Here is a 25,899-nt window from a genome sequence, read left to right on the forward strand (position 1 = left end):
TAAGCTGTATTAAAACCTAATTAAGTTGCGTGCCAGTAAATAGGGGGAGGTTATTGGATTTGCTGCCTTAGCTGCTGGATGGCCTTCTAATTTAATCAGACCCCTGTCGCTCGTCCAGCTTCAGCCAGAGTTTACCTCCTTTTTTCTGTCTTTCTTTTGATTTGGAGGAGTCAAGCACACACTAATGCACTAATCCCAGGCTCTGTGTGTGTGTGTGTGTGTGTGTGTGTGTGTGTGTGTGTGTGTTGAAAAGCAGAGGTCAATACCCTCAGTAGTACAGACACTCATGAGAGAGTGTGCAGGGTTTGTTGGTGCAGCTTCAGAGCATTGGGATTGTGTAATAGGTTAATGTGCTGCATATGCCTGCAATTGTGCAGAGGTAAAGGTGATGCAGGGTGTGTGTGTGTACGAGGGAATTAACTACCTAATTACACAACCTTCTTAACTCCCTTAACACACTTGACCCCTGGCTCTGCCTTTGGCTGCTGTTCCTGACTGCATTTGTAGAATTAAAAAAACAAACGTAATGGCCTGAATGATCTGAATGAACGATTAAACTCTGCATCATTCATTAATTCACTACAATTCATTTAGAAAGGTATTTTTATTGCTCGTTTTCACTTTAAACAATGCGCTGTGCATTTAAAGACTGCATTTTTATAGATATAAAAATACTTCTTAATATTAGTTAGTGATTATTATATATATTTATATTCAGCATCCAGTTAACTAACTTTAGTGCTAATTTTAGTACCAATGTACACATGGGTTTATTATTAATTGTGCAGCAATAAAATATTGTTATAATTGTTTTTTTTATTCTTTAGATATTAAACAAAATATCCAACAGTGTAGAAATGTGTAGCAGCTGTGATATATATATATATATATATGTGTGTGTGAGTGTGTGTTCATACACTCAGTGGTCACTTCATTCTCAACACACACGCAATTTGTAGGGGTACAATTACTGACTCCAAGTCATATGCTGCAGAGCACAAAGTGTCAGCACTTCTGTTCTGTATATGAATGGAAATGGACCAGCATAAGACCATCACTGAGCAGTTATTGTCTAGTATTATTTGGGGGTTGGATCATTTTCAGCACAGCAGTGACTCTGACACGTAGAGGCTGTGGTGCTGGTACGATTCAATCAGGTGATGAAACTGTGGTGATGGTGACCATTACAGTGAGTGAATAAAGGAAAAAAAACAGCAGTGTTCTGTTATAGAGAAAAAGAATGAAAGATGGACTGTCCAGTTAATGGGTTGGCTTTACTTTAAAACACCTTTTCATATTTATTACTTAGGAGGACCTGTGTTCTATCCTGAAATATCTCTAGTGGTGGAAAATGACAAGTTTTAAACATCTCCTTACAAAAATCTTTACCATATGAACTTTTACTGGTGTTTAAATAAACCTTTGTGTAGAGTGCATTAATAAATAAAACCCTGTGATTTGTCTTGAAGCCGGCACTTCTGTCAGTCCTGTGCTGTTTGTGTATAATTACTTTATTTAACGCCTTTGGGCCAGTCAGAATTCAACAGATTTGTGGAACATAGATTGTGTATTGGCCATAGCCGATCGGATATTTATGTAAATCCCACACTGAGCACTGTGAAGCAGATAATCATACATTTTTTTGACTTAAATAATTTGTTAAAACAACAGTAGTTAGAAGATGAAGCAACCATCTTTCGGTCAGCTGTGTAAAAGCTTTTATAAGGCCACAAACCACTGCTGTGGACTTCAGAATCTCATGGGGATTCATGTGTTCTTTGTGTATGCTGGGTATATTTCTCAAACTCTGGGTGTCAATCTGTCAACTCTTCACACCACATGTACTGGTAAACCAGCATACTGTCTTTATCGTCTTTGGCCTATTTGATCCAACAACCTCTTTAACCAAAGCAGATACTGTACACTACAGGAGTCTGTAGATGGAGATGGGGACAATAGCAGGGAGTTGAGTGAGAGCCAGGCTCTGGAGGTGGGCAGCAGCAGTGGCGCCAGGCTCCCACAAAGCAGGGCCTTAGCCTGGCACAAACTGCCCTCCATCCAGTCAGAGAGAGGATGATGGGAAAAGAAAGAAGATCAGAAGGAGAGACAGAGGCCTGTGCATCAGACTCGCTGCCCATTGAAGCTCAAACTAAGCAGCTTCCTCCAGATCCAACACAGTGAAAAATAAGAAAGGGGGGCGAAAAGAAAGAGCAAAGAACGACATTGAAAGACAGATTATTGTCAAGCGTGAGGGACCCAAACTTGGAGCATTTGCCCATCACAGCCTAAGCAGCCTGCTCTAGTTCCCATAGGAGGGAGCAAGGGATAAGTGGGGGTGTAGGGCTAGTGAGAGAGAGGCAGACAGACAGAGAAGAGGGTCTGCACAGACGGCAGTAGCCCCAGCCAGCAGGAGCAGGGCATCTGTCTTCCCCCTAAGCAACAGCTAGAGGCCTTCCCTCTCCTCTCTCTGTTCTCCGGAGCTGGAGAAGCATTTTTGTGTGTGTCTCTTTTGGCTCTGGTATGCCACGTCGCAGAGCGAGATCTGGGACACGCTCACAGTAGGACCAAAGAGCAGGCTGCAGGGGAAAATCAGTATTTCCCAACCCAGACTATATGTTTACTTAAAACTGTCCAGTGGACTTGAATTCTTCAGTCACGTGTGTAGGGAACTGGAGCAAACAGATGGAGTGCTGGAACACTGCTAGAATGTTTTCATGCTTGCTTTTATTTCCACACCTGAGTCTGTATACATGGAAAGGAAGAGCTCTCAGGTCCATGTGGAAACAGTGTTCCATGGTTCGCTTGGAGCGAACTCAGGGGCAGACTGTACCGTGTGTAAGCAAGCCGTTCCTGATGCCCGCCATCGGATAACTTCATTTGGTCGAACTTCCAGTTTTGAGAATCACCATGGTGGAGAAAGACATGCCGTGAATGGTCTTCACTATAGCCCTGATTAAGCAAATGCAAACAGGCTCTAAATAAATAAAACACTTTTACTAAACTAGTAGAAACAATACAAAGGAATGAAACACTTTGAGGCAGGCTGTTATAAGGAGTTACAACTAAAACTAGTTTTCTAGGCACTAATCAGAGTCAAATTAATAATTACACTTTATTTTTTATTAAATTGCAGTCACGTTTTTTGAATGTACAGTATTGTTGCAAAACTTTCACAAGATGTTAAAACTGCATTATAACTGCTAAAAGAAAAAAGATCTCAGTAGCCTAGCAATGTGGCACTACAGTACGTGTGACTCTGAAATATAATCTGTTTTGTCAGTGGATAAACGAGCCTAAGCAGTGGCCAAGTGATCAACTATAACATTAAAACCAAACACCTATTAGTGTGTAGGTGTCTTTTGTGGAGGGCATGGACTTATGTGTGACCTCTAAAGCTGTGCTGTGGTATCTAGCACCAAGACGTTAGCAGCGGATCAGACGGATCGGACTTGGTTGTCCAGCACATCCCACAGATGCTGGATTGGAATAAGATCTGGAGAAGTTTAAGGTCAAGCCAGCATTGCGTTCTTTGTCATGTTCACATGATGTAAAGGAAATCATGATTCATTAGACCAGATCTTTTTACACTGATCCATGCTTCAGTTCTGATGCTCCAGATGTCCATTCTAGGCTTTTCCACCTCTACACTCTGCAGCTACACAGCCCAATATACAGCACTGTGTGTTCTGACACCTTTCTATCATTGCCAGCATGAACTTTTTCAGCATTTTGTGCTACAGTAGCTCTTTGGTAGGATCAGAACAGAGAGGCTAGCCTTCACTCCCCAAGTGCATCACTGAGACTTGGGAGCTCATGACCCTGTCTCCAGTTCATGGGTTGGCTTTACTTGGACCACTTTTGGTTCTCAACATTACATACTGACTGAGAACACTCCACAACACACTCCACAATCTCTGTTTTGGAGATGCTTTGACCCAGTAGTCTAGCCCTTTGGCCCTTATCCGAATTGCTCAGATCTATACACTTGCCCCAACTTCGAGAAGCTTCACTTGTTGCCTGTTATTCTTCATATCAGTTGTTAGTGTAACAACTTAATATTATTCACTTCACCTGTCAGTGGTGTTATTATTATAACTGATCACTCTACGCATATCTAGTTCAAAACTCTTGAGTCTTTATTCTAGAGTTTATGACTTTTTGTGGCCACTTTCCCGACATGCTGATTTACAGTTACAACACTAAATATGTCAAAGCACTGAATGCTGAGATCCTGCCCAGCTAGAGGCCATAAACTTATTTGTTAGCTAGCTTTCTGTCTAACATTTCAGTCGTTTCAATATTTCAGTTGTTTGCTGTTTTTGCACAAATCCTATACATTATCTCAGGGACCCTGCTGCTAAGAAACTGTGTTCATTCCAGTATTACTGCACACAATATTGTCTGAACATACAGTATTTACACTGGTCAGTGCTGTTTCTGTTTACTGTCTTTTGTGTGTTGTCTTTTTTTGTATTTTTTGTATTGTCTTGTAACTTTTTGTCTGCACTGTATTTTGTTCTGCACTGTCTTGTTTGTCTTGTCCTGCACTGTTTGCACCAGGTTGCACAGTTGCACTTTATGTGGCTAGGACTAACTTACTAAGTCCTTATAGCTCTGTCTTTGTTTTATGTAACACCACAATCCTGGAAAAACGTTGTCTCATTTCACTGTGTACTGCAACAGTATATATACGGTTGAAATGACAATAAAAGCTTCTTGACTCTTGACTTGACTTGACTAAACATGTCTAATATACAGTAGGCAACTCCTTCGTGACAATTTGACTTAGGTATTTAGCATTAGGTAGCTAGTTTCCTGATGTAGATTTTAAATCCTCTGTCCTGAAGACGTTTCACTGTTGGAAAACTCACCGACACTCAAGACCCTTTCTATAACACTCAAGACCCTAACCTCACCATAACAGTGATTATATTACAAACTAATCCCTGTGTGTTAGCTGCTATAGAAATAATAATGTATTGGATCCAGGTGATTAATAATAACCTGTTAATAATAATAATAATAACAACCTCCAGGCTAATGTCATTTGTGCTGTTATAAGAACTTAATTAAAATTTTAAAAGATATTATCTCCGTAAGCGCTAGTGAGTTAGCAGGTGGACTTTAGACTCTTTAGACTCCTTACCATCGACCCATTGTTATGAAAATGTGTTTAACTCTCAGTTGTAAAAGATTTGTTATACTGTGATTAGTGTGTGTTTGTGTAAACACAGCACATCCACCCTTTGGCTGGATTAGTAATGACGCTAATGAAGGAATGATGCAGGTTATTAGGTCTGAATCTCACTGTACAGCAGCAGCAACACTACAGAACAGTAAAATGCAAATGTTCAGCTTTTGTCCCTCTTCATAGTAAAAATAGGCACAGCATCTATTAATAAGGCAGTGCATCACTTCCTGAACAGTCATTATAAAAAACAGTTCAAATAAAGACAGTTGTGTGTGACGCACAAGGTGATGTGTTGTAAGGGCTTTTCTTTTCTTACCTTGTAGAGCTGGTGATATGACTGTATACAGTATAATATTAATATTACATACTTATTACTGTACTTGTACAGAGTAATGAGTATTTTTAATGAATGGATACATTTGAATGGTTTCCTTTTCCATTTCCTTTCCTTTCCTTGTTAATTATTTCTTTTTTATGGACATTTAATTATTTAATGACTTTAAACTGTCCTCCCTCACTCTTTCCCTCTCTCCCTCCGTCTCTCCTCTTTCCTTCCTTCCTTCCTTCCTTCCTTCCTTTTTCTAATTTTATCCTTCCTTCCTTCTTCCTTCCTCACTCTCTTCCTTCCTTCCTTTTTTCCTTCCTCCCTCCTTTTCTTTCTAACTCTTTTTCTTTCATTGTATCCTTCTTTTTCCTTCCTTCCTGTCTTCCGGTCTTCCTCACTCCCTCTCTCCTTCCCTCCCGCTCTGGGAGTTTTTAACACTGGAAATAACCTCAAAGGGAAAAAAGGAAATGTGTAACATATATTTAATATTCAGGATTTTGCAAAATTTCACAAATTAAATGTAAGCAACTGTGTGATTTTGACCAAGTTAACTCCTGGTCTGATTTTCTGGAAGTCTTATCCCTTGTACTGAAGCATACAGTATGCTCGAGTGCACACTGGCATTAAAGCAAAAAAGGTGACAAACCAAATACTAAGCAACTCTGAAACTAATGTCTCAACAATTCTACTGTTCACGCAGGTCACTGCTGAGAAGATCATTTGTAACAAAAACCATTGTGTTCAGTTAAAAAGAATGCCAAGGCAAAGTATTTTGGACCCCAGTGTAGTGTATTGTATAGTGTAATGTGTATTGTGTATCATCACATTAGGTTTCAAGGAACATGATAAAAAATATTGTGCCACTGCACTCACCTATAGTTACATTGTGCTTGTAAGTGCTTTGGACTTATATCTATTAATCAACACAAAAACTAGAATGAATGAAGTGCAGTTGTTGGAAAACAGCCATTCTGATCAAATTCATCTTTGGTCTCAGTCAGTTGTTCATTATGATGCACCAGCTAGCTCTCAGTTCATTGGCCTATTGTTTAGGAGCCCAAATATTGACGTACTCACAATAAATCCATTCTTAATCAATTTTTAATTGTAATAAATAAATGACACAAATAATAAAACCTGGGCGAGCTGCCAAAATGGTGAAAATGATGCTGTTTCAAATAAACAGTGGTGTGATTTCAATCGTTCTGTACACCGAATACACCAAATGCAAATGTTGCATGTGTGTGTGAGAGAGTGTGTGTGTGTGTGAGAGAGTGTGTGTATATGTGCAGGAGAAAGTATGTGTGTGAGTGGAGTGTGTGAGAGAGAGAGAGAGAGTGTGTATACATGGGTAGTGTGTAGGACAGAGTTAGTGTGCGTGTGTGTGAGTGTATGTGTGCGTGTGTGTGAGTGTATGTGTACGTGTGTGAGAGAGTGTGTGTATATGTGCAGGAGAGAGTGTGTGAGAGAAAGTGTGTGTGTGTGAGAGAGACAGAGTGAGTGAGTGTACATGGGTGGTGTGTAGGAGAGAGAGTGAGTGTGTGAGAGAAAGTGTGTGTGTGTGTGTGTGAGAGAGAGAGAAAGAGTGAGTGAGTGTACATGGGTGGTGTGTAGGAGAGAGAGTTAGTGTGTGTGTGTGTTGAAGAGTAATAGAGAGTGCGATTGTTGTGTGTGCAGATTGCAGCAGCTGGACCAGCACTGTCAGTCCAGCGCTCAGCAGGTGATGGAGCTGCTCAGCAGACAGAACCAGCTCGTACATGAGAGGCAGTTTGTCACTGAAGAGATGCACAGGCTGCATGTACAGGTGAGGCCTCCGCACACTGAAAATCACCTCATCTTATTTTACTACCACAGTCTCAAGTAGCCACAGTGACGTCTGGAGCAAAAGCAGCCAAACAGTCCTGTTTTACACATCGATGATCATTCGAAATGCTTCTTAGTCGACAGTCTTCTGCTCGACATCCTCAGTTTGTCTTCGTTTTTATTGCCCTTAGATTTTGCTGTTTGTAAATGTGAGAATGATGAAAGTCGTACGCAATTTTGCACTCACAAATGCTATCGCTTAAATTCCAACTGCGTTGATAGCACGTTTAGTCTACCCATGTCAGCTGAGAGAGAGAGAGGGAGAGAGAGAGAGAGAGCAAGTAGCACAACAGCTGGTAGCCATGGCTGCACATCACGCAAGACTAGGCGTCCACAGATGCTCATCCAGATTGCTGCTAGAGGCGCGTCAGCAACAGACAGTGACTAGCCGCACGCTGACATCTGTAGGAGATTATGGCAAACAGAGCGCCACTCTGCAAAGCGCCGTCGCTCGCAGCTCTGTTAATACTGCCATGCTGTTGTTTTGTTAGGAGAGAGGTGAGAGTTAACAGCTCCCACTCTCCCTTAGAGAAACAAAATCAACACGCTGCTCCGAGCAGCCGCACGCAAAAGTTCACAGCGTTTAGCAAAAAGAACCGACAGAAGTTGGAGAGGCTTCTAGTGCTTTAGTGAAAAAGCTGACTGCTAAAGACAAAAGCAAAACAATTGTTGAAAGTAACTGTTTTTCTTTTCATTTCCCCCCCCATTTCTTTCCCTTCCTTCTTTTTCTCTGTCTTTCCTTTCTCCCTGTTTCTTTCTTTCTTTTTTCTTTCTTCCATTTTCCTTCCCTCTCTTGTTTTTTGTTCCTCACTTCCTTCTTTCCTACATTCTTCATTTCATTCCTTCATCTCTCCTATCCTGTTTTTAAGCATCTGTCACCCGGTCACTGTATTCCGGTTGTCTGTCCATCCGTGATGACTCCAGGATGAGCGGTCGAATGTTTTCTATGGAATTATAAGGAACTTTGAATTCTAACCAGCAGACTGATAAGAACTGATAGATAGTGGAGTTGATCTGAGCAGGTTCAGAGCCCCCGTAAGGTCAGATGTCATACAGTTTTCCTTCACTAGCTTCCTTGCTGTTTGTCATACAGAGGTGGAACTTTACACTCTGATGCTCAGAAATTCAGGGCTGGTTTTCTGATCAGCTGAGAGCTGTGCCACGGGCTCCGTGTGTCCGTCCACGGCTCCCTTCTGTCCACAATATATCAAGAGCTATTTCCTTGCTTCTTTTAGTCTCCCCTGTTCCTTTCTTTTTTCCCCACTCCTTTTTTTCCCCTTATTATCGTCTGTCCGGTCTTCAGATTTATTCAGAATTTTTGTGAATTTAATCAGATTATTTTCAAATAGTATGAGCTTTGGATTTTTTCTTTAAAAATTTTTTTTAAAACGAATTCTCTATACCGAACCAGTAAGAAATTGAGTAATAAAGCAGTCCCGACTGGTGTTGAGTACGCAGCCGAGGTCGGAGGTCCACGTAGAAACCACTAGATGAGGTCTTCTCTGTGCTCAGTAACACATCCGAGACAACTTCATCAACACATGCGACACGTTTAAATCACCAGAGAAACCTCATAAAATATGAAGCCTTCTGGCATTATCGCCAGAGTCTATTCTGACGTTCTCCAGAGTTTCAGTGCTTTATTTCTCAGAACGCACCTGAAAGGCTGTGGCTGACTGCAGAACTGAAGAGTACGTCAGTCACCTACTTGAATTCAAAAGCCCTCAAGGTTGCATTCCTCAGCTACATTCACCGAATAACTTTAAGGAGCGTAAACGCTGCACGGCTCAGACCCTGAGACACGTCTCTAATCAGGCTTACTGAACAGCAGTTCATTAAAAAGAAAGATCTTTACCTGACAGTTTGAATGATGCGGAGCTTCTCTTGCACTGAATAGTTGAATGAAATGCTGCTGAGACGTGAACAGCTGACCTTCTCTACCTGTGTGACAGCTACAACTCTGCAGTCTGGCAGTGAAATGTTTCCAGCATTACTGTGATTAATGCGAACAGGGATTTATTGTAGCAGCACTACTGCAGCACGGTGTAAAGTGTATAGAGGTTCTAAAGGGATCCTTATTCGAGTGCTTGTGTAGCAGAAGTTAGAATGAATTTAGCAGTGAATGTGTTCTGTATAAGCGCCACAGAACTCCGTCGAATCCAAGCAACGGACTGAACCGAGCGCTTTGTGTTTTCTCCCTCAGTTCCCAGCAGAGAGGAGCGAAACAGCATGAGGCCGGCTAGTTCCTTCTCTCTCGACGAAGTTAATCCTCTCACACCGACAGAGCACCAGCGCCGCGGCTTTACTCCCAAATCATGAGGGATTTTCTACAAGTAAGAAGTGGGTGAGTGGGTGAGAGTTTGTGCGTGTGATGGCTGCAGGGGGTCGTGTGACATCACAGTCCATACTGCACACACAGCAGCAGTGCTGGCTCTCAGTCGCTAACACTCACACACACACACACACACACACACACCGTCCCTTCCTCCCTCTCTCACAATCTCTCTCACACACACACACCCTTTAACACACGGATTTAATAAATCAAGTGCACCGCTCAGGATTTCTTATCTGACACAAAATGCTGACTTTTCTAATATAAAGACTGAAACGAGACTTAATTTATTTGCTGTTTTTACACATCTGACATGTTTGGAACTTTTGTTTTGTAAACAAGCTTTGTTAATAAATGTTCAACTCTAACAGTCGACTGGATATGAATTATACATCTGAACGCTGAAGTAGTCTGAAGGGAAAAAAAAATTGCACGATAACACGAATGAGAAGAGAAGAGACCCTCTGTGATAAGTCATCCAGGAAGGAAGCAAGAGCAAACACAAGAGGCGAGATGAGCGCAGATTGACATAGTGTTTTATTTAAGCAGTCTGTAAGAAGGAAAATAATGTGCATCCCTATCATATACATTTACATGTAAAAATACTAAGGATGTTCAGTGTACAAAAAAGGTTTCTCATAGATCAGCGTTTTTTTTACATCCTTGTGGGCCATATAGTCATGAAATAAGCATTCTCTTTTAGTCATTAAATATCACAACCATTAATACAGTTGGTCTTTCACTTGCTGCTTTTATTTTTTTATTTTTTTAAGTCCCTTCTGCGTAAAAAAAATCGGAACCACGTGTCTAGATCTTAACATGGATCTAATGACAGAGCTAGCAAGGGCAAGAAGTGTCACGGACTCTAAAGCTACATGGCTGTAAAATCAATTACAAGTTCTTTCTTTTTTTGTCGGGTTTTTTTTTTTTTTCTTTTGCTCTTTTTTCAAAGTTTTCTCTTTTTTGTTTTTAAATAAATACTTTACAATTCATGCTTGTTCATAATACACTACCAGGAGCCAGAGAACAAGAAATTAATGTTGTGGACGATACAAACAGTAGCAGCAAAGTGTGTACGTTGAGGTGTAAAAGATTTCTTCGAGACCCTGCAGTAAGTAAGGATGGACCCCATCAGCTCACATGGCCAGGACTCTGTGTGTGTGTGTGTCCTTCACTCACACTAGTTCACACTACTCTGTCTTTCCCTCTGCAGTGAGGGAGCAGGTCACCGGATCACCAGCAGCTTAAGAATCAGAGCCTGTGTGACGTTATGTACCGACCGGGCTTCTGTGTTTAAGCACGGCTCTTTGCGCTTCTACTCATCCCCCAGTTGAGCGCTGACGGTAACAGTTTGAGGCGGTGTCACTGGTCAGGTCTGACTTTTCCCACAAAGAGGGAGGGAGGGCGAGCTGGAAAAGTCGGCCTGTCTGAATGTCACCGAAGCAGAAACTCCTGGCAGTGTCTCACCACATTCACAGCGTAATGCTTTACAAAGTAAAAGTACATTACTCTTTTTAAAAAAAACAAAAAAAAACAAAAAAGAAAAAAACAAGACATAAGGAGTGTGTGAAAGGAATGTGTGCTTTCAAGTCCTTTTTTTCTTCCTAAAGCAGGGACCTTTTATTTTGTTTTTAGCTGAACTATAGAAAAAGAGAAATGGACATGAAAGTGCTGTTAGACATAATTTAAAGCCATGTTTTGTGACTATGGATTTTTAAAAAGTGTATTGTGTTTGGCCTGCAGTGTCAAAGGCCCTTTTCAGTTGAGTGATCAGCTACTGACACACAATCACACACCCCTCAGACAAGGAAAAAAAAAACACTGATGTCAGACAAAAAACAAAACAAAAAAAACAGACAAAACATGGAACAATTTTCAAGTTGAAAAAAAGCACTGAAAGTAGGCGTGAACAACAGCAGGAGTCTACCCCGTTCACCTCACACTAGGTAGCGTCATGAGTGAAAAGAAAGGAAAAAGAAAGCAGAAGGTTGGAAGACAGAAGCTCTTGTGGTTTGCAGTTGCTCGGTCCTGTCAGCTTCTCCTCCACACCAGTCTATCAGCACTATACTGAGAACAGGAACAACTTTCACCACCACCAACAAACAAGGCAACCAGTTCATGCTCAGTAGCAGTGCAGTCACTGTGATTATTACCAGATTATCTCCTCTGTCCTTTTCTCTCAACAGCAAAGAAACGTGACATCACTATAGCAGTCACACACACACATACTGTACACACGTTTACAGTAAACCTGCATCGACATGTCTTAATCTTTTAATACAGAGGAGTGGCGGTCAAATCCGACACAGCAATGTCCTCTTCCTCATAACAAACGTGTTTTATCCTTTACACCATCGTCATCATCCTCAATGTCATTAGCATCGTACCAGATCATAAACAGTGAATCCATTCCTACCTCACTTCAAACTCTTTACACTTAACCACTGCTGGGCTTCTTAATGCCAGTAATCACTTTCTTCTTTTCAGCATCGTGGTCAATCAGGAGCCGGAGCACCGGGTGTGAGGCTGGAAGAAACTCCAGACACACACACATTCACACCTAAGGGCAATATAGAGCCGTCAGTCCACCTCCTGTCATGTTTAAAGAAAGCTGTGAACTCTATGGAACTCGACAAAAACACTAAACCCAGTAATGTGGAGCTGTGACACGGCAAGGTGACTTGCTGCACATCATGTGTGTATGTATGTGTTTTTATATATATATATATATATATATATATATATATATATATATATATATATATATATATATATATATATATATATATACACACACACTGTATATAGACACACACTCCGATCCATCTAAACCATCAGTTTCACAACATGCAAGTTAAGTTCAAAGACTCACAGAAAAACGTACCACCATCTTCTCTTGAAATAAAAAGTAGACACAGACAGGAAACACTGTTAAACTGTCAAGGATCATGGAATGTAGTATCGATTTTAAACACAAAACACTCAGAAAGACATAAAACACTTAGATTTTTGGTCTGACCAACTCAGAGAGTTACACCTCTCCGACGTCCATCACGGGCGCACGTCTTCACGCCTGACGTGAGCATTACTCGTGTGTACTGACATCTGAATTTCTCACACATCACACCAGACTGTACATTAGGCTCATAGCTGCTGCTGCTGATCATAGATCACATGACTGCCTTTTGCACAACTCTTTATGGGCTGCTTTACCGATCTCCGGCTTATTCCCAATCTCACCTCACCTGCTTAATTAACAGCAACAACCTACAGGAGATGAGAGCTAGTACGACGAGTGCACTGGCCATGTGGGGGAACGTAAGCAAGCTCTGCGTTCCGACTGTCACTAGTTTCAGGCTGCTCAGTTCTTAAGCTGTGTTCTTTATCTTCTGCAGTGGTATTTGTGGTCACCAGGTTCTGCAGCAATACAGAAACACCACAGAAAGTCTCTGTGCAAACAAACAAGCAATGCTCAAGAAGTGAAGAGGCTCCTGAAAATGTCGTCTTCACCGTAACTTGTTCAAAATAAAAAATAAAAAAAAAAACTTAAATAGAAAAACAAAATGTTTGCTTTGCCTGATTTACATTCTGAAGCCATTTTAGGTGCGTTTGTGTCCAATTCTGGACAGCACTCGTTAGAAGTAACACAAATCAGGAAAAAAATAAATAGGATCATTTTATTTAACTACATTCTCTAACCTAACACACAAATACAGATACAAACACTCGGTACTCCGTCAGGTGATGTGAGCTTCACCGATTACAGCCAACTGCACTGATCTCACTGTGGGTTTGTACTTTATATCACTGGAAGAGAACGTTTGTTGTTTATATCAGTCTCGGTCGTGTTAGGAGTTCCTGACGGCGTCGCTTAGAGCTGCTGTAGTGAATGCAATTCCTTCATTCCCTCCACTCTTACTCCTCCTAGTCAGTCATTTCACCATCAGGAGGAAAAGGGAATGACGGAAAAGGGAACGAGCTGGGAGCTAATCTTCGGAAAGTGGTCAACACCGTACAGGCTGGATCAGACTGTCGTCGAGACTCGAGGCTTTTCTGAGCCGAACAGATAAAGTATCAGGAGGTACAGTGCTGTATGGCTCAGATTTACAGAACTGTTCAGCTCAAAACATCAAGAACAGAAAGAATGCACACACACACACGCACACACACACTTCCCCTGTTCCGTCTTCCCCTTTCTTATCCCCATCAACCCGTTTGCTGAGTAGGTAAAAGAAAGCAAAGTACTGCAGTTCCACAGTGAGAGAGAAATGCTAGCTGAGCATTTGAACACAGCAGATGCTGACATACATTACTGCCATAAACATGGAGGTTGTGTGTCGCAGTGCTGATTTTGTACGCTAGCGTGAGTGCCAGTGGTGCGAGTGGCCTAGGATCAGTGAGCGACTATTAGTGAAGCTTGTTTACTGAACTCAACACTTGTGCAGCCTGAGTATACTGTTATGGCAGTTTTGGACACAAAAAAAAAAAAAAAAAAGAACAGAGGCATTCGGTTGTACTTCGTATCAGACGTCACACAACACGCAGCGCTTACGTGTGTGAATCTCAAGCCACACAGGGATGGACCCAAGATGAAAAGGTGCTCTGCAGCTTAAGTGCTTTTGCGCCCAATGAAGGAGGAGTGTGAACATATTTAAGCATCTCAATGCAGAAATAAAACACTCATATAGAAATTAAACACACAAAAAGTAAACAAACAACAGTTCTTCTCCCCAGCAGCCTGGGGCGTTTCAGCGGACTGGACTTCAGCTCAGCCCGACGTGCAAAATTCCTGTTACCATTAAAATCCAAGCGTGTCCTGGAGCTCTTGGCCTGTTTAGAGGATGATGAGTGTAGAGTCCCAGTGGAGAAGGGGAGCATTGTTTGGGCTAAGTCTGACTGGGTAAAAGCTGTAGGACTATTCTGCTCCAGTGGTCAGCGTGATGATGATGATGATGATGATGATGGTGATGATGAGGCAGTGCTGGCTGTGTAGGGCTCACTCTCTACCACTGGCCGAGTAGGAGAACTGAGGGAAATGTGGCCGCCGCTCGTTATCCATGCAGTCCATCCCGTCTTCATCAACTACACACACACAGGAGACATAGCAGAGCTGATAATGAGTATGTATGTATGTGTGTGTGTATATATATATATATATATATATACACACACACACACATATACACACACACATACACACACACACATACACACACCAGCCATATGCTCGGTTTGTAGTAATCCATTTATAAAAAGTTTATCCAAGATGTCATCAAATTTTCTGTCAACACACCTTAACAGAGTGCTAATAAAAGTGACAGCCACATATTTATAAGGGATTGTTTGAACATAAACGTGGCAGAAAACAGGTAAACAGCCTGAGTCTCATTGGCAGGGAAGCAGCTGAGAGTCTCATTGGCAGAGAACTCGATCCAAAGCGTCAGTGCCGGGCGCTGAACCTTTCTCAAGTCACTTCTTTAACTGTTTCATGGAAATCTTTTAGTGATCGAATGACAAAAATATACAATGTGGGAGAGAAAACTCGAGACGTTTTAAAATCCTGTATTGATTTTTTTTTTTAGAAACTTTGCATACTTTCTATTTTCGGTGTTGTTAATACTTGTAAAGGTCAGTAAGTGTCATCATGAAAAGTTAAAACATTAGTGTTACATAAGCATGCAGAAAATAAGGCAATATGTATACAAGAAATAAATAAATATATTAGGGGGAAAAAAACCCACTAGGTTTAGAGCGTACTGTCCTGTCCTGCGTGACAGCGTCTTCTTGTTCCTCTGTGCATTCAATTTTCCATCTATCTTTTTATCCATCCATCCATCCATCCATCCATCCATATATCTATCTTTTTATCCATCCACCCATCTATCTTTTTATTCATCCATCCATCTTTTTATCCATCCATCCATCCATCCATCCATTTTTTTATCCGTCCATCCATCGATCACTGAATGCTGCTTTAAGATATTTCACACAAACAATGTGGAGATGTTTTTTATTTACTTTCTATTCTTCTCTGGGATTTCTTCAAATATCATTTTGGTCAAACAAGGAGTCAGTTTTAGAAATGTGAGAAATGTGTTGGTAAAAGTCAGTCTATCTGTGTCATGCCATAGTGAAAGTGACACACAATAAATCAGACACGGGCTGTTAAACTGTCTGGGATGCTTCTTCTCCATTACATCATCCAATCAGAGAAGAGCTCACGCTGTCCGCTCGCTGTTCACACGATGGCTTAGTTGTTAAGGCAAGGGTTATGTGAAGCATCAGTTAGTTAGTGTAGGTTCAGAAAAGTAAAACTGTTAAAAGGCCCAGTCCCAGATCTCAGACCTAAACCCCAACAAAAAACCTGTGGAATGAACCAAAGAGGGTTGTGTAGAGAACAACAACTAAATGAACAGCTCTGGAGAAGGTTTGTAAGGACTAAAGGGACCAAATTGCCAAAGGAAGATGTGTTAAGTCAGTGTTAAATTTGGGGTGTGCATACTTTTACAACAGTATTTTTTGTTTTTCTGTATTGTTTTCAAGCTAAAAACCTTTTCCCTGTTGTTTTTCACTCGTATTTGTTGCTTGTGCAGTGCAGTATATTGCATATTTAGCTGGCATGAACTCCACAAGTTGAGAAGTTCTATTCAATTCTATTTATTTGTATAGAGCTATTAACAACTGACATCGTCTCAAACAGCTTTACAGAAGTATAGAGACAGAATAATAATGTTAGTTTTAAATAAAATCGCTATTTATGTCTAATATTTATCCCTAATGAGCAAGACTGAGGAGACTGTGGCAAAGAAACCCCCCCCTGAGATGATATGAGGAAGAGGCCTTGAGAGGAACCAGACTCATCCTCATTTGGTGACACTGGACAGTAAACGTTTTCAAATGAAAAAGCGCTCAGTGTGGATTCGGACTTTTGGACTTTGCTGCACATAAGAAGTCATCAAGGTCAGTACATTCAGTGTAGGCAAAAAAAAAACAAACCTTGCTGTTGTGTTGTGTGTTTATGTGAACAGACAGACTGATGACAACACAAACGACACACTTACATTTTTCAGGGGGAGTTATTGTAATCGTCTGTGCCGTGAACTCCTCGTCAAAATATCTGGTATCCGTCTCTGACGACACCTGAGGCTTGAAGGGAGGTATCAGCTGAGGAAGGAAGTGTGAGAAAAAGCCGGAGTGATGAAAGGAAAACACGCACATACACAACACAGAGCACCTGTTTGTGCAGGTGTAACACTGCGTGTTGTGTGGGAGCTGCAGGGCTCAATCTTACACCTCAGAGTTTTACACCATTGTATTCTCTCTGCCTTCAGGGGGAGATTTCAGTCTCTGAGCAAACAACGAACGTCTCTGACTAATGTAGCACTATTAACTATCCATCAATCAGTCCTTGTAGTTAACGCTAATCACATTAATGCTTTCTATACAGGATGAGGAGAATATAAATATCGTTAATGCTCTTAAGGTTTCTAAATACGATCTAAGACAGAAGCAGCAGCTAAGTTTACCTTTTTATCATAAACATCTTGCCAGTCAACTGCAGCGAAGAAACTGTGTCGCATTATTTCTTTAGCATCGTCTGGACCGCCGCCAAGTCTGTGGATCAAACGGGTGGATCATGAATGTGTAAAGCACAACACGTGTGTGTGTGTGTGTGTGTGTGTGTGTGTGTGTGTGTGTGTGAGATTCTAATAGAAATGCAAAGCTGTGTTGTGAACAGTAGAAGTCACTGCTCTACACAATCACCACCTTAGTTTAAACAGAATTGCTCTGATATTTCAACTGGATTTTATCAGGACGTTTAAAATATAACAAATATTTACTTTCTTTCAAGATAAAATCCTGTGGTTATTATATACAGCAGTTATTATATACATTGAATATATTTGAACAGCACTACTCGAGTCCTCTATACAATGAATATTACTTTTCTGTCAAAAGAATCTTTCACATATCAGTGCATCCAAACTTAAACAGCACATCTACCACTTAACTATGTGAATAAGATCGATGTGTAATAAACAGAAATAGAAAGTTCCTTAAGTTACTTGGTACTCGTGTGTATACACTGAACATCGCACCTTCCCCACACAGCCTCAGCCAGAAATCTGTTCATATTCAGCTTCTAGCTTCACAGTCCACTACATGCATGAAGGAAGCACAACAGGCTGGCACGTCACGTGACACAGAGACTTTCTGTGTTTAGAAAGCACCTGTGTGTGTTTGTGTGTGTGTTTGTTTTTATGAACCCATTCAATCAGAATAAAAATGTGCATACAACTTATTGTTTCTATACTGTATATATAAATGTATGTCGATTTTTCTTTTTTATTTAAATAAACATTCCACCTTGTAACTTTAATGTATCCAGTTTCTCTGGCAGTGTAATGATAATGATGTAAATGTGTAGATGTTTACTGAGTCACTACCTCTTGTTCGGGTCTTTGATGAGCAGGCCTGACAGCAGAGACTTGGCGTCGGCCGACAGCGTCCGGGGGAACTTGATGTCTTCCATAAGGATGAGCTCGAAAAGCTTCTCATGGTCCTGATTGTAGAAGGGTAACCTGCCACACATCATCTCATACATCACCACACCCAAACCCCACCAGTCTACTGCCCGGCCATAATCGTTATCCTCCAGCACCTGAGGGGATGGACACACACACACACACACACACACACACACACACACACATACACACACACAAAAACAAACTGAGACACACACAGACAGTATATTGCATACCAAGTAACAGAGTGTTGTAAAATAACCACTTTATAAAAAATGTCTCTAAATTATACCTAAACTATAATGAAACAAACAGTGGTAAGGTTCAGTAAGCTGCTGATCAATATATTTTTTCTCTTCCAACCCGAGAAAAAAAGACTTCCTGTTGACATTCAGCAAACAGGCATGTTGGCCGAGTGGCAGTATGGCTGTGGGTAGAACTATTTTTACTAAGCGGATTAATTAGCGATCGTGAATGACATGGATGACTCTCAAATAAATACAGAGAACGGTCTCCAAGGGGAAACACTGAAGAAACTGAGTGAAGAAAAAAAAAAGTTTAATATTAAGCAGTCATACTCAGTAACGCTCTTTATTACCTACTTACAACAATGAAGGTAACACCGTCTCACCACCAGACTCACTGACTAATGACTGACAAACACAACGTGCTACATTAGAAAGCATGTCATGACTGGCTACACACAACCGTCCCTTCCATAGGGATTTATGGAGACTTTTATATTGGCTAATCTTAATTTATGAACTGTTCTGCAGGATGCTTTCACATTATATTACTTATCACTTAGTCAGCTGGGTTTCCAGGCAACAAAAACATGGCAACCCACTGGAACTTTTACATTGTCTGGTGCTGGAATTAATATTACATTTAGAATTTATCCGTCCCTAAAGAGTCGGATCACAGCAACGCGGTATGAAAAGTTCGTTTCTTGAACTTTTTTCTTTTGTGTCAAGTGAGTATTGTACACATATGTACACTGGGGTCAGTGGTGGCTCAAGCGGTTAAGGCTCTTGAGTTGTTGACTGGAGGATCAGTTTTCAAGCCCCAGCACTGCCAAGCTGCCACTGTTGGGCCCTAGAGCAAGGCCCTTAACCCTCCCTGCTCCAGTGGCACTGTTTCATAGCTGTCCCTGCACTCTGACCCCAACCTCCAAAGCTGCGATAAACAAAGCAAAGAATTTCACTGTGCTGTAATGTATGTGAGACAAAATAAAGGCTTTCATGCCCCAATTCATTCATATACATCGGAAGATCCTGGTGCAACACATAACTGTATGTGAGACTATATAAAGACAGAGTGAGACAACACTAGTGCACTGCAACACTATTGGTAGTGTAGCAGCAATAATCATGTCAGTATCTGCAATTTCTGACTGTCACTGCATTACACAGATCCAGTGTAGGTTACAAAAAAACAACCCTTTTCTCTATGGTAAGTATGGAGGCACCTTCAAATTACACAACTGTATTCATCCACCTGAGGTTGGAGGATTTTCCAACACGAATTATTATAGCCCACTCACATCAATCTGTCAAGATATACTCGTGTATCTACAACTACATTTTGTATAGATGTGTATTATATATTAGATAAGATAGCACTTTATTGATCCCAAGGGGAAAATAGTGCGTTCCATTTGCGTACATAAAAGACAAGGCACTTAATACACACACAAGAAAGAAAGAATAGTAGCATGATGTAATAAGATAAAGCAAAATAAATCTTTAAATAAATGTAAGGAATTATTAAAAGGCAGCTCTTCAGAGGCAGTTTCCTGAGTAAGAAACGTGCATTTTTAAGCTCTGCTCTTTCTGTAACTGTGCACTTCCTCAGTTGTTACCTTATACCAATGCGTAATTAATTAAGTGGCACTGAAAAAAAAAGCCTGCTGGGTTGTTTTTTAAAAAAAAAAAAAAAACATAATCAAGATTTCTCTAAGTGCGATCATTTGGCAGTCAGAACAAAAAGTATTCAGTGCACACAACTCAATAATTACTCATAATGTCTGTAGAGTGGCAAGAGTTCTGAGATTCACACTGAACACACAAAGTGTCTGCGTGAACGAGCTGACTTCCTACTGCTCCAGCTCCCACTCGTTGGCTAAAGTCATTAAATAAGTAAACATTTTGCCAGAGGCTCTGGTGTGTGAGCTGCATGGAACAGAGGTCACTTTACCTGAACCAAGAGACTGCTGGGAACCTGGACACAGAGGCTTCAACTTCTACACCATCACGTGCTCAAAGCTTTGTGCTAGTCACTTCCTCGCTAATGCACCTGACACACACACACACACACCTCGGTGGGGAAGAGGAGGGAGAGGGGCAGCAGGAGCTGAAGGAGTACTAGTGAGAGGCAGCTCTTCAGAGGGAGCTTCCTGATTAATATGTCTGACTAATGACAAGGCTGGCTGGCCGTGAGCCAGTTAAGCATATGCTGGGAGTCGAGTGATAACGATGTCTCCTCTCTGATCTTTAAGAGCAGGTAGAGCTGTGCGAGTTCGCACTGAGGCCCAGCGCTGGCTGCCTGATTAAGCAAAGGATGATGAGCTCACGTGCAGAGGAACAGCCTTTAACATTCAAACAAGACGCCTTCAAAAACCGACATTTTACCTGCTTTCTCTTCTCAATTTTTGAATCGCTTCTGCCACAATAAAGGTACAAAATCCAGCAGATATGTACACAATTCTAAACTACCAGACTCTAGCACCATGGTTTATTAGTTAACAAAACAGCATAACTGTATTCATACAAATCATCACAGCATTTGTACATGTAGCCTCCATCTGGTTTCTACAGTTGATGCTGTCAATGCAAAAATGCTGCTCGGTTTAATACATGTCAAACCTTTAACTTGCAAAATGAAAAAAAAATAATTAAAAATAGAAATTACCATAACGGCACAGATTGTATAAAGCCGGTGCCAAATTCTGGAGTTATCCTAGCCATGAAGTACACAGTGTTCTGTCCAGCACAGAGTGATGTAACCACACATGTGAACATGCAGGAGTCTGTGCGTAATGATCTCACTCCACATTACTGTTCTTAACACGGTGCACTTGTATCTGTGCATGTGTGACAGAACTGCGTTTAAAAAAAAATACTTTAAAAAGTACATCACTAAACTCAGCAACACATTTATTGATGCATATAATTCTATACAGCTATTTACATATCAGGCTTATCATTTCAACCTGTACAGAAGCATGCAGCTACTCATTGGCATCCTTATTAGAGCGCCTCAGTCCTGGATTTTTACCAACAAAACTCATGGCATTTTCATTGTGTGGATTAAACGTGTTCAATTCAGGTGAAGAGGCAAACTTTCTAATACCTAGTTAATAAATAAATAAATAAATAAATAAATGGGTGGGGCCACCCGTGTAGATGAATTAAATACTACTAATAAACAGACTGCACATCACCTTAAGAACCAAGTAAAGTCTATGAAGGCTATTCCGTGTGTGTGTGTGTGTGTGTGTGTGTGTGTGTGTGTGTGTGTGTGTGTGTGTGTATGAGAGAGAGAGACAGAGAGAGAGCAGGCTGTTTGTCCTGCGAGCGGGTTTGAGCAGCTCGGCTGCAGGCAGGGATGCGATTAACACACACGGGGCCGGTTGGGGTCCCCCTGTTCCAGAACAGGCCCCTGCTCCCACTGCCATGTGGCACTGCTGCTGCTCCCACCACTCGCCCATGGGCAAGGCTGGCAGCGGAGTGAGTGGCACAGAGAGCCTGCCGCTCCACCAGCAGGGCAGTGGAACAAGCAGCCTCCATCAGCTTAGCCCATCTTGGCTGGGGAACGTAGATGATCTCTCTCTCTCTCTCACTCTCTCTCTCTCAAACACACACGTACGATTATATCCACACACAGGGGATTAGAAAAGGACCAGAGGATCTACCTGTATTAGTATATGAATATCATTATACTTCAGGCTTTATTCATACACTCAGATACACTCAGCTACAAATGCAGCTTAAATTAATTAGCAAACCACTCACTCATACATGTGTTTCATGCTGATGTACTCTGGAAATAATTCATGTCATTATCATACAGTAGACTGGCACCGGCTTCGTTACGATCAGCTGTCGTTAATATTGTATAATTACAGATTAAGCTAATGTGACTTATTTACATTTACAGAAAAGAAGGATTTGCTGATAGCCATAGTGTTTTACTTGGTCAAACTATTCCATTTTCTTGGCCATATCACGAAAAAGGAAAGAAATCATCATCTTCCACCCATCCTCCAATCTCTCTCTTTCTTTCTCTTCTCTCTTTAATCCCCCTCTACTTTGCATCTCTGGAACTTGGCTCACTGGCTCAGGCTGTGCTCTGTTATTTTTACACCAGTACGGCAGTATAGATTTCCAGGTTTCCCAGCCACCTTCTTCCAACCTCCCCCATCTGCCACCATCTGCCTCTGTTTAGCATCTACTTTTTTGTGCAATCACATACTCTTGTGAAAAATAACCAACACTCAAATCATCTCCTGGCACAGTGGCCAGGCTGAGCAAAACAAAATGCTGCGCCAAATTGTCTTCTGTACTTTTTTTTTTCTTTCCACGAGCAGAATCTATACTTCACCCCCTTCCTCACCCACTCCCGCCTCCGGCCCGAGCCCACTCTCCCTCTCCTCTTCATTAATATGGATTTAGCCGCTGCACTCTGGGCAAAGCAGAGCATGCCTGGGTGAAGAGGACGAGTTGTGAGCTCGGAGTCTTGCTCCATGGCAGACAAGCAACAGTTCAGATTTGCTGCTGCAGCGCACGACATGAGAACTGAACCGAGGAAGAATTCTGGATTTATAGGATTGTTTCAGAGACGCACTCATAGCTCAGTGTGTGCATGTAGGAGAAAAGAAAATGCCTTCCATTAACTGCAACTAGGTGTAAATAAAGACTAATGACTGACCATAATTCAGCATTGTGAATAATTTGGGAACAGTACAACTAGAGTCCATATGGCTCTTGGGCGTGCGTGCGCGTGTGTGTGTGTGTGTGTGTGTGTGTGTGTGTGTGTGTGTGTGTGTGTGTGTGTGTGAGAGAGACTCTTGAGGTGTGAACGGACAGGCGTGGACCACATACGTACACTGACTCACAACGCTGTCAGGAATGAGAGGATTTGTTGTGAAAGCGTAGCGTCATTGTTGTCAAATTGCACACCTCCGTATTTCACCGTGAAAGCAAACAGCCGAAGCTGCAATACTTTACCATGATGTTTACATTGCCACATTACATTAGTTCAACACTAAACAGTGGAGATTGTGTGCGACTGATGCCACTATGCTTCCAGTGCAGAAAAGTTTTTTAACTCTGTCTTCTAATCTTGCACACAGAGATCTGGGGAAAATGTTTTTTTTTTAATTCCTTACCAGTTATATACCAGCACCAGCTATAATTTAGCCAGTCTTACAGAAGAACAGATCTGATGCTGTTTCCAAAAGCAAGAGAAAAATTCAGCTTTCCAGCTCTGTTGCAAATCATTTAGTCACATCAAAAAGCACCAGCACTACCAAGACCACCACCAACACCACCGGCTTCCACCATCACTACCACCACTAACTACCACCAACACCACCAGAACCAACACTACCATCACCACCAGCTACCAACACCATCAGCTTCCACCATCACCACCACCATCAGCTATCATCAACACTACCACCAGCACCAACACACCATCGCCACCAGCTACCAACACCACCAGCTACTACCAACACCACCATCAACAGCACCAACACTACCATTACCACCAGCTAGAAAAACAACACCAGCTTCCACCATCACCACCACCATCAGCTACCACCAACACCACCAGCACCAACACTACCATCACCACCAGCACCAACACTACCATCACCACCAGCACCAACACTACCATCACCACCAGCACCAACACTACCATCACCACCAGCTACCACCATCACCACCACCATCAGCTACTACCAACACCACCAGCACCAATACCAACAATACCATCACCACCAGATACCACCAACACTACCATCACCAACAATACCATCACCACCAGATACCACCAACACTACCATCACCAACAATACCATCACCACCAGCTACCTCCAACACTACCAGCACCAACAATACCATCACCACCAGCTACCACCAACACTACCAGCACAAAACACTACCATTACCACCAGCTTCCAACACCAGCAGCTACCACCAGCACCAGCACCACCAGCACCTTATCATATTAGTAGCTTGAGCACCTGGATGAACATTACTTTCACATTAAAGCTGAGAGATAGCATGTTACCCAAAATTATGCAAGCAGAACAACACCAACTCTCCAGGATGACAACCTAGAAGGCACAGGGCCAAATCCGTGTGTGTCCCTTGTTTTACAAGCATGTAGAAACACTGCGATCGCATAGGAAACTTGCAACAGCTGGTCAAACACTACAATAGGTACTCATGCATGATCTCTAGCTGCATACAAGAGTGGAATACAACAGACCAGACTAGCTGCATCCTAGAATAGGCAAGCGCCAATGATTCATGATGATCATTTTAAGGGCCATACACAGGTCATTAAAGACCTGACCTCAAGTAGTGTGAGGTTGCAGAATCTAGGGGAGTTTAAATCAGGATCTTGGAACCAGTGTGACCTCAAGGATATTTGACGAGTGAAAGCAGAGAACAATGAGAGCTTTAAAAACAGATACAGGCTGTTAAGAAATGATTGCTGCTGTGATTTCATGAATTATTAGTAAACGGTGTCATGCCACTCAGTTTATTCTGGAGAGATTACAATTGAACATCATTACAGAGACTCAACAGCACACTGTGGGCATGCCAAAGTTACCTGGTGCTGGAGTGAAGAAAGACCATTCTTACAAATTCATTAACTCCCTGTTACCTTACTGCATGAAGTGATATCAGCTATGGTGTGCCTGTCGTAATGAGCTCTTCAGCAGTGTGAGCTTCTTACCTCAGGTGCCAGGTACTCTGGTGTACCGCAGAACGTCTTCATAGTAGCAGCATCAGTGATTCCTTCTTTACACAGACCGAAGTCTGTGATCTTAATGTGGCCATCTTTGTCAAGCATGAGATTCTCCAACTAAGAAAGAAAAAAAAAAAAAGTTGTGAGTACTTATTTCCTTTTTCACACTATTATGGGATGTACTGTTTGTTAAGCTTAAACACACTGACTTGTTTAAACAGATCATAGAACATGCTGATGTTTTGTAGGAAACCATTTACTCCATCTACTTTTCATACAGCATGGCAGGGAAAAGATCCTTCCAGCTATTTACTCTTTTTTTTTGTTTCTTGGCAGGTGCCAGAGCTTGATATCAACCCTCTCCAAAAAAAAAAAAAAAAAACAGCTTCAAACTCTACAGCTTTTAATTACATTTTCCATGTCCCGTGCCACACGCCAAAATAAAAGCAGTGCACAGGAACTCAACAGGCGTTCCAAAATGTGTGATTGCCTCCCTCCCTCATTTTTTATTTATTAATTCATTTTTGTTTACCTTGAGATCCCGGTACACTATCTTGGTGGAGTGCAGGTAGTCGAGGGCAGAGACAATCTCGCCGCCGTAGAAGCGCGTGCGGTCCTCTGAGAACACCCGTTCTCTCGACAAATGGAAAAACAGCTGCAAGATAAACAGCAGGGA

At 41.7% G+C, this 25,899-nt stretch overlaps 2 protein-coding genes across 5 annotated transcripts in view; one reads left to right on the forward strand and one right to left on the reverse strand.

Moving 5' to 3' along the window:
• sdccag8 (SHH signaling and ciliogenesis regulator sdccag8) overlaps positions 1-12,413 on the forward strand; it is a 48,972-nt gene extending 36,559 nt beyond the window's left edge. The window contains exons 17-19 of one of the 2 annotated variants that reach the window (XR_009648604.1): positions 7,194-7,320; positions 9,583-9,712; positions 12,202-12,413. Coding sequence is in view for 1 of the 2 variants with exons in the window: in XM_060872157.1 (XP_060728140.1) it covers positions 7,194-7,320; positions 9,583-9,612 (157 nt within the window). In the remaining variant the exon portion in view is untranslated. Of the gene's footprint in view, positions 1-7,193; positions 7,321-9,582; positions 10,083-12,201 lie in introns of those variants that run through there. The other variant, XM_060872157.1, reaches the window with a different exon arrangement.
• Positions 12,414-12,509: 96 nt separating this feature from the next.
• Positions 12,510-25,899, reverse strand: part of akt3a (v-akt murine thymoma viral oncogene homolog 3a) — an 82,386-nt gene continuing 68,996 nt past the window's right edge. For all 3 annotated transcript variants that reach the window (XM_060872159.1, XM_060872160.1, XM_060872161.1), the window contains 6 exons: positions 25,756-25,878; positions 25,212-25,340; positions 18,162-18,376; positions 17,241-17,328; positions 16,776-16,878; positions 12,510-14,796 (listed from right to left, as the gene is read on the reverse strand). In XM_060872159.1, the coding sequence (XP_060728142.1) occupies positions 14,711-14,796; positions 16,776-16,878; positions 17,241-17,328; positions 18,162-18,376; positions 25,212-25,340; positions 25,756-25,878 (744 nt within the window). In that variant the 3' untranslated portion in view covers positions 12,510-14,710. The remainder of the gene's footprint in view (positions 14,797-16,775; positions 16,879-17,240; positions 17,329-18,161; positions 18,377-25,211; positions 25,341-25,755; positions 25,879-25,899) is intronic.

Source organism: Tachysurus vachellii, chromosome 6 (assembly GCF_030014155.1).
Source record: "Tachysurus vachellii isolate PV-2020 chromosome 6, HZAU_Pvac_v1, whole genome shotgun sequence".
NCBI classification, from domain to species: Eukaryota; Metazoa; Chordata; class Actinopteri; order Siluriformes; family Bagridae; genus Tachysurus; species Tachysurus vachellii.